The following is a 9,802-nucleotide window of genomic DNA, read 5'->3' on the forward strand; positions in this document are numbered from 1 at the left end:
TATATATAGGCATTGATGGTTCTGTGGTTAAGAAGTTTGCTTTGCAACAATGTGGTTTTGGGTTTATTCCTACTGCACAACCCTTGTGCTAGTATTGTCTAATATAGTATTGGTCCAACCAATACCTTGTTGGTGAAATTTTAAAATTTTAGAAATGGAAACTGTATGGTCGCCTATTGTGTGTGTGTGTGTGTGTGTGTGTGTGTGTTTGTCTGTCTCCTTATGTCTTCACACTGACACTGCTGAGGCAGAAATGACATATGTCTTTGTCTGAGTATGTCCCTTAGCTCAGCTGTTCAGCCTGTGAAGACCAGTGAAATATATTGCACAAAAAATAAACAAGGGTTAGCATCAGGAAGAACATCTGGCATAGAATATTTCTTTAAAGTTTCATCCAAACCCTTATTGTGGCATTGAAAAAAGAGATGTAAAAACAATGTTTACCATGATGATGCAGCTATCATCATTTAATATCCACTTTTCTATGCTTGCATAGGTCAGGAGGAATATTCTTAGACAAATTTTCTATGTCCAGATGCCCTTCCTGTCACCAACCCCTTTCTGTTTCAAAGAAGGTAGTATTTATCTATGGCCAGACATGTTTTCATTGAAGAATGGAAACAAGGAATATCACTTGAATTTCATCAATTATTATTGGTATAAATGTGAATTCATAATCTGGATATAGAAGCTGGGGGTATCAAAGCAGTTGTCCATAGTTCTTCTCTTTCTTTTTGATTTTCAAAGAGATGGTCACATCAGCTGGATAGCTAACCTCTATAATAGTGCGTACTTTTTCTTGTCTATGCCAAACAACAATATTCAGCCTGTTATGTTTGCCCTTAGTAGAAGCGTTAATGGAAATGTCCCAGCAATATTCCTTGTGCTGTATATATGCATGTGTGTATGTATGTATGTATGTATATGCACACACACACATACACACACTAAACTGTGAATTTAACTTAAAATTATTTTTTTTTATATTTCTAGTGTGTTATATTAACTGAAACATCATTAAACCTTCAACGTAAAGTGAATAATTTCTGTCATCAACAGAATCCTCCAATTAAGGTAAGTTGTAATTATAGTAATTAGGAGAATGATATTTCAAGCAATGTTCTTTTTCATAATTCTTTAAAATTACAGAATCATACTACATATTTTAGTTATGTGCTGTGTCTGTTTAGTAAAAATGTCTATTAGACTTTTTCATAACCAAAGGAATTTTGCAGCTTTTATGACTTCTCAAAAGTAAATTCAAATTGTGACATGCTTATCTCTTAAAAAAATATTAATCGTATTAGTGAAGTAGTTACAACTGGTCTTACATCACAAAATCAGGGGCTGTGGGGAGAGGTACTCACCATTTTTTTCTTAGAAAAACACATATTGGTCCTTTAACTTTACCAAATTTAAACTGTTCATTTTGCCAAAATTCCTGTGACTTTTTGTTTCCTTTCTGATAAATTATTGTAGTCTACTCTCTGATTCTGTACACTTCTGTTATTTTATACTGAAAAAACTTATTGAATGAAAGCATATCACTACCAACACTGTATGACAAATTAATGATATCACATTCATCCAACACATGCATTACAGACCAATATTTGCTAATCAAATACACCAGGCTGGTCTGCATTAGGTCAGAGTGCCTTAGGTCAATATATTCAACTAATGTTTAAGTATATATACCTATTAATATACAATATATCATAATAATAAGCTCAGATCAACATTTCAAATTAACATAACTGCAGGCAATATACTACACCAACACACTATAGATATATTTGAAAAAGTGCCACATCCTAGCGGTTGAGGAAACCTGTGGAAGAGGTAGACCCAGGAAGACCTGGGATGAGGTGGTGAAGCACAACTTTCGAACATTAGGCCTCACCGAGGCAATGACTAGTGACCGAGATCTTTGGAAATATGCTGTGCTTGAGAAGACCTGGCAAGCCAAGTGAGACCATAACCCATGGCCTATGCCAGGGGTGTAACCAGCCCACTTATTCATACCTTTCCTTCATTGGACACTAAACTCTGCTTGCGAAGACTTGTTGAGGCAAGTGAAATAGAAATTGAAGTCAAATTCGATGACTGGCATCTGTGCTAGTGGAGCACTAAGAGCACCATCTGAGCATGATCGTTGCCAGAGCAGCTGACTGGCTTCCATGCCAGTCGCGCACAAAAAGCACCATTCGAGCGTGATCATTACCAGTGTCGCCTTACTGGCACGTGAAAAAATATTCGAGCAAGGTTATTGCCAGTGCCGCTGGACTGACTCCTGTGCAGGTGGCATGTAAAAAACACCATTTGAGCGTGGCCATTGCCAGTACCGCCTGATTGGCCCTTGTGCGGGTGGCACATAAAAGCACCCACTACACTCTCAGAGTGGTTGGTGTTAGGAAGGGCATCTAGCTGTAGAAACTCTGCCAGATCAGATAGGAGCCTGGTGCAGCCAACTGGTTCGCCAGTCCTCAGTCAAATTGTCCAACCCATGCCAGCATGGATAGCGGACATTAAACGATGATGATGAGGATGATGAGATTATTGCGGTAGAGGGGAAAATGAATGTACCGAATTATCTGTTACTCATAATGTTTGCTATTCTTATAAAAGCTTATAAATTTATTTTCAGTTTATATCAGGGGATGTATTTGGTGTCTTTGCTGGATGTTTCTGTGATTTTGGAGATGAATTTGACATTTTTGATGCTAATGGAGAAGAGCCAAAGGAAGTATTTATTGGTAATATAACCAAGGTACTAAGTTTTAAACTACTAACATGAAATTATCTTCATCATCACAGTGTTCTGTCACCAATTGAGTTTCGAATGTTCTACAATTCAAATCCTAACATTTTTAAAATTTTGTTTTTTATACCTGGAAATATTTTCTCAAAGAGCTTGTAATTTCTTATTGCCAGGCGAACCCAGGTGTTGTGAGTTGTTTAGAAAACACTCGACATTATCTTCAGACTGCAGACAAGGTCACTTTCAAAGAAATTAAAGGTATGACAGCTCTCAATGGAAAAGTTTGCACAGTTTCTGGTAGGTTCCATTTTTATATACTTTTATTCCTTCTATGTTGTTTTTGGTGGTTAGAAGTGTTGTTATATATTTTATGAACTTAGGTTTGTGCCAGGCTACTGTGACGGTCCATGGCCTGAGGGTTAGGGTTAATGTATTGGACTCATAAACATAAGGCTGTGTGTTCAATTCATGAACCAAATTGTACATTGTATCCTTGAGCAAGGCATTTCACTTCACATTGCTCCAGTCTACTCAGCTGTAAATGCATGCCAGATGAATATAATTGGTACAGCCCTCCTCCTCTCCCTCCAACTATCACATCCTTGATGTTCCACTGGGTCAGAGGTGAGAGACTCCCAAGAGGATGTCTGTATCTGTTCATGATTACACAGGTACTTAAAACAATTAGTGAATCTATGGTGCCAGCAATCAGTCATATTCGTTTGTGAACGATGGCTAAACTTTAAGCTCCATGCTATTTTACAATTGTAATTATAATCTCCATGTTTTTATTAATACTATTGTTGTTGTTAGGTGTGACTAAACAGACATGTGGTTAAAACTCGTACAACCATGGGCAGCCTATAGAGAGTCTCTGTGTGGTTAGACAACAAGCCAGAAACAGCTGGCAGATTTCCCTCAAATAATATCCTATACTCTTACAAATACTATTATTTCATCTTTTTTTATCTCCCAGCTAGCAATATAAACAAAAGTGCATTTTGCACCAAAAACCAACATCAGAATTTCTCAAATAGTATCTACTGCAGTCTGGCTTGTTGTAACAGAACATCCTTGTTTAAGTAGAGATAAATATTACCTCTCAGTATTAACACTGCCTCTCTTGCTAATATATAACTATTATTTCTGTTGTTAATAATGATGTTTATTGATTTATGTGTCTGATTGTATGTTACTTCTTAGAAGAAAGATGTATTACATTCATTTCTTTTCTTTCTGTTTTCCATGTTTAGTGTTAAATCCTTTCACATTCACAATTTGTGACACAAGCAGAGAGGAATTCAATGAATATGACCATGGAGGAATTTGTGTGCAGTTGAAGGTTTCAGAGAAAGGACACCATGTAATAATTATTTTCTCTCTTGACCTGACTTCATGTTCACACTCACAACAATGCACATTAGACTCTCTCTCTCTCTCTCTCTTTCTCTCTCTCTCTCTCTCCAAGCATGATAGCTAAGTGTAAACTAAAAATAAGTGGTGTATTAAAATCTTTGCTTCCCAACCACCTAGTTTCAAGATCTGTCCCACTACATGGTACCTTGGGTAAGTGTCTTCTACTATAGCCTTGGGCTGACCAAAACCTTGTGAGTGGATTTGGTTGACAGAAACTGAATGAAGCCTGTTGTGTTTGTGTGTCTTTCTAAAAGATAACAGAATATAACAGTTAGCTATATTAAGAATGTTTTATGGTCGACTAATCCATGATCTTTTAAAATGTGGAATATCTTGGGAAACCAACACCAAAATATTTCCCTTCTGTTTCTTTTCTTTTCTTGGACGCTTCAGATTCCATTAAACAGAAAATGATTTTGTTCGTGTAACATTTGATTTTTACCAACAGACATTGTATAATGATATATTTGAAGCAGCAACAGTTTATGGTCAGATGTCTTTCCTGTTGTAAAACCTTACTTATTTTTGCTCCAAATATGAGATTTTTTTATTATTATTTCACTGGCCTTTGAAAACACAGACAGTCTGGTTGTAATGTCAACAAGGAATGTAAACATCATTTCACTGTTTCACTTGGACATTGATAAACAAAGCAATAACACGTTAACATAGATGTGCATATGCATGCACACATAAATGCTCACAAGTGGGCACACACACACACGCACACACACACATGTAAATACACACATGCATATAAAACAAAAGATGTCTGTGTGTGTAGTACATATGCATTTCTACAGTTTTCAACTGATTTTCACCAAACTTTACACTCACATTACATATGTGCCAAGGATGGTCATGCATTTTAACATTTTGCCCAGAGCTCCTGCATAAATCGACAAACTGGAAAAATGGTGTTTTACACAGGTTTTTTTCTGCAGTGTTCAACCGATTTTCTCCCTTCTCTCTCTCTGGTTATTTATCTCTTCTCTTGCTTTTTCTCATTCTCTGTTTCTCTTGCTCACATATTCTTTCTCACCCTCTGTAATAGTTCCTCTCTTTTATTCTATGTCTGTTTCTTTCACTCTCTCTTTCTCTCTCTCTTTTTAACTCACTCACACACTAACTTCTGTCTAAAAAAATTTACTTCCGTGTGTTTCAATTAGTTGTGCGTAAAAATCTCTGTTATGATTTTTGTACATTCTCCCTGGAAAATAATTTAGTTATTTTAAATTTTTGTTCACCCAGTGTGTTTAAATTCAGTTTTGCCACATCTGCCTAAAAATTGACTTCAGTGTATTTCAATTTTGTTGCGCGTAAATATCTTTGTCTTTACGGTATTTGTATGTTCTCCTCACAAAGGATGACTATGAGTTTGTGTGTGTAGTACATATATATTTCTACAGTTTTCAACCAATTTTCACCAAACTTTCTACACACATGTGCCAAGGATGGTCATGCAATATAACATTTTGCTCAGAACTCCCACTGAAGCCTCTAGGTGTACCCCCCGCTTATTCGTGGTTCGGCATTCAGTTATTCACGGAAGGAATAATTGTTCATGGAAACCACCGCATATTTATGGAATCGTAAATATCTGACAGGCTTCTGTAGAGTTTTTTTTGACTAGTCTCACTCAAAACCCATTTGTTGATCTGGTTTATATTGAAGACATTTATTCAGAGTGCTGTGCAATATGGCTGAACCTGAAATCACATGGTTACAATATGAACTTCTTAGGCACACAGCCATCTGAAAAACCCTGAAGTTTATTAAGAAACAGTTCTTTAATTTTACATTAATTTTCAACCTTATGGTTTTCATGACTCCAGGACTACAAAAGTTTGTTGAATCAAACAGAACCAAAAAACTGGCAGCTCTGCTCTGCTATTATCTTTCAGAAAGAACATCATGATTGGGTTTTTTATATTTTTCGTAGCTCCACAAGAAAAGAAAATGTTAATTTCTTGTCCAAAAAAAAATGAAAGCATGAGAATCAAAAGCATGTTTTTCCAATTGGGAGGAGGGATGAGGAGAATTAGATCTGCTTAGAAAAGAACAACTGGGGGCAAGTTTGTGATTATAATCATGTGATGTAGTGAAGAATAATTTACTCAGTGTTGATAAATACCATTCTAAGTGTTCTATGACATCAAAAAAAAAAAAAAAAACTATTTGTTTTTAGAATTCTATTAACTTAATGTATTTTAATAGTTTATTAATTTTTATATCATTGTTTGCATACCTGCTAATTCAATTACAAAAAAAGATTACTTCCTCCCCACCCCCTTTAAGGCCTGACAAAGACTTTGCTATAATTGTTTTTATGTGAATTAGAACGTGTTAGAGTATTTTGAAATATAAAGCTGTTCGTTATTTTCATTCAATTTACTATCACAATGGATACAGCCATAATGTGTGCAAACACAATTGTTGGAGTCAAGTTAGAGGAACAAAAATGATAATAAAATTTGTAATATTAATTTGATTTATAACATATGATGTGTATTAAATAAAGGCATATCAATTAAATAACAATAATAATATATTAATAGTAATTATAATCTTCATTAATAACATAATCATTTAAACAAACAAACACATATCCACACACCTAGATACAGAGATCTTTTTATGAATTAATCTTTGATTGTATAATAGCATTGTCAACAGTTGTACTATTATAAATACTTGTGTAACATATATCAAAGAGCAGCAAGATTGGAAATCTCCTCTCTATAGATTAATTTAGAAAAAAATACATCAATAAATTGTTGAGTTGTCATCATTATCATCATTTAACATCTGTGTTCCATGCTGGTATGGGTTGGACAGTTTGGCAGGATCTGATGAATCCAAGGTCTGCCTTTTGCTCCAGTGTCTACTTTGACATGGTTACTATGACTGGATATCCTTCCTAATGCCAGCCCCTTTACAGCATGTACTGGGTGCTTTTCCTTGTACCACCAGCACAAAATAAGCATCCAATACATGCTGTTTATGTAATAATTTTTTCTCCTATGACATATACATATAAAATCATTATAAACAAGGGAGGAAAAAACATACTGAACAGACACTAAGTAAGATTCTAACATCCTGTCTGATGAACCAATATAGGAACCTTTACATAATAGCTTGATTTATTACAAATAGCAGCCAAATTTCCTTCAAGCAATAACCTCTTCAGGTTGTCTGTTTTCATTGGATTCAGTACCATGGATTTCCATGTCAACCTGTCTTGGACCCTCCTTTAATATATTCACTATATTTTAAATCTGTCTAATTCTTAATAGTATAATGGTCTTATTGATTTTGCCTTTTATGAACAAACTTCATAATCTATTTTTTGTTTCAACTTGTCTGAAATATTTTCATTTTCTCCCCTTAAAGGTGTATAATGAAATTAGCATTTCATTGTAGGTTATATGCTCTGTTCATGCTATTCTCAAAATTCTTCCATATAACCACATCTCAAATTTATTTGATAGCAAGTCTGTTTAGGTTTATATTTCACTACAGTAGACCATACACATTTCTTTTCTCAAATCACTTCATAGTTTTCTTTTTTAATCTGTAAATAATTTGTAATTATCTCTGTTCATCTTTTACTTTCTTAGTCTTTCTTTAGATTACTGCTTTACATTTTTCATCCTCTAATTTCATATGTCTCACCTTACCATCTCCAGGAAAGATACTTTGGTTAATGTAGTCTTGTATATGTGAAAGTACAGAATAGTCAAGGCTAGAATGTCTTTGAGATCAGGACTGTATTTAGTTTGTGTGTGTGTGTGTGTGTGTGTGTGTGTCCTCTCTCTCAAGTCTTTACAAGTCTCATTAATAGAGATGAGTACATCAGTATTATTCCTGCAATGAAAGTGTAGAAAAGTAACTAGTATAATGGGAACGTAGTTGCTCAATGGATCTAAGTTCAAACCCTGACAGAGCTGGTTCAATATTTTATATTCATCTCACCCACTTCCCAGACACACTAAACAAAAACACATCTACTTGACTTCAGACTCCATGGTACCTCATGTAGTAGTTAAGGTTTCCACATTTAAATCATTTCATCATCTCTTGTTCTTCCAGGGGCAATAAATTAACCACCAGTAATAAACTTAGGTTATTTCAATCTATTATTTATCCTCTACTTACTGAAATGATTACAGATGGTTTGGTGACAGAAATGATTATTAACTCAATCATGATTGGGCAAATGATAATAATACGATCAACATTAAATTCATCATTCTACAGAGTCCAGTACTTCCTAGATCTCAGTTCAGATATTGTCATCATGACCTTTATTTTTTATTTCTCTGATTCATGAAATAAATACCAGTAATTTATTCAGTTTCTTATGCAAATGCACAGTTGGTTGAATTGATCCCAATATGCTACTGGTGTTAATTTTATCAGCAACCCAAATATTCTGTATTTTTTTCTTTTTTTAATATTTCAGGAATGTCTTGAAACCCAGCTGACCAAGCCTAATTTGTTAACTCCTGATCTAAGTCGAATAAATGTAAGTATTTTATTTGCAGTAACTTTTTCTTTAAGTTTTCAGTAGATGCAAAGCTGAATTACCAAACAGTTTGATTTTTTGTATTTTTTATTTTTTTTTACCTTGCACTCTGGTGATTATTGATAACAAGGAAGTTAGCTGCCGTATGACTGGTGACTTTGGAAGTATAGTTTTGTCAGGAAATAAGGTTTACATACAATAATTATAATTTAACTTCTTATCAAATTTCTTGGAGCTTATACAAAATAATGAAATGAACTAATATTTAAAAGAAAAAATATTTATTCACACAAAGTAGAAGAAACAAATTTCTTAAGTGTATAACTTCTCCTGTAACTACCTTATCATTTATCTCCTCCAATATCATGATTCTCTCTCACTGTGTGTGTGTGTGTGTGTGTGTGTGTGTGAAATGTTCTTTTACTCTTTACCTGCCACCAAGGTTCATGTGCACTCATCCCACACCTCTTATGTTAAAGCTCTCTGAATCTTTCTTTTAGTCTCTCTCTCTCTTTCTCATCTCTCTATACAGTGTAAAGTATGACAAAAGATATCAACCCACCAACTAACCAACATTTATTTCAGCTATTATAATATAGAGGTGATTTTTCTTTCTCTCTCTCTCTCTCTCTCTCGCTCTCTCTCTCACTGTGACATTCTTTTACTTATTACCTCTCACCAAGCACTCATCTTGTACTTCTCATGATAATTCTTTCTGTCTCTCTTTTGTACTCTCTCTCCACATCTCTTTATATGTTGTAAAGCCTAACTGGAGAAATCAACCAGCATTATTATATTGGCAGTTGTTATTATAGAGAGATATTTAAACACATTTTATAATGTAATATAAGTAGAACCATTAACAATAATGGCATTGGAGGGATTTTCTCTTTTCTAATACAATACCAATCTGTGATATATTATTGCACATGCACATGCACCCATCTAATTTAATAGTTACACATTCACACACACACACACACACACACACACACACACACACACACACACTTCAGAGTAAGAGCTAGACAGACTTGAAGATAGAAAACAATCTCTCTCTCTCACTCTCTCTCTCTCTCTCTCTCTCTCTCTCT

At 34.6% G+C, this 9,802-nt stretch overlaps 1 protein-coding gene across 1 annotated transcript in view; it reads left to right on the plus strand.

Annotated features, from left to right (window-relative positions):
* LOC106882356 (ubiquitin-like modifier-activating enzyme 6) overlaps nucleotides 1–9,802 on the plus strand; it is a 295,927-nt gene that overhangs the window by 219,522 nt on the left and 66,603 nt on the right. The window contains exons 6-10 of the mRNA XM_052970971.1: nucleotides 994–1,074; nucleotides 2,648–2,770; nucleotides 2,935–3,058; nucleotides 4,015–4,124; nucleotides 8,646–8,708. Of these exons, the coding sequence (XP_052826931.1) occupies nucleotides 994–1,074; nucleotides 2,648–2,770; nucleotides 2,935–3,058; nucleotides 4,015–4,124; nucleotides 8,646–8,708 (501 nt within the window). The remainder of the gene's footprint in view (nucleotides 1–993; nucleotides 1,075–2,647; nucleotides 2,771–2,934; nucleotides 3,059–4,014; nucleotides 4,125–8,645; nucleotides 8,709–9,802) is intronic.

This window comes from Octopus bimaculoides, chromosome 10 (assembly GCF_001194135.2).
Source record: "Octopus bimaculoides isolate UCB-OBI-ISO-001 chromosome 10, ASM119413v2, whole genome shotgun sequence".
NCBI lineage: Eukaryota > Metazoa > Mollusca > Cephalopoda > Octopoda > Octopodidae > Octopus > Octopus bimaculoides.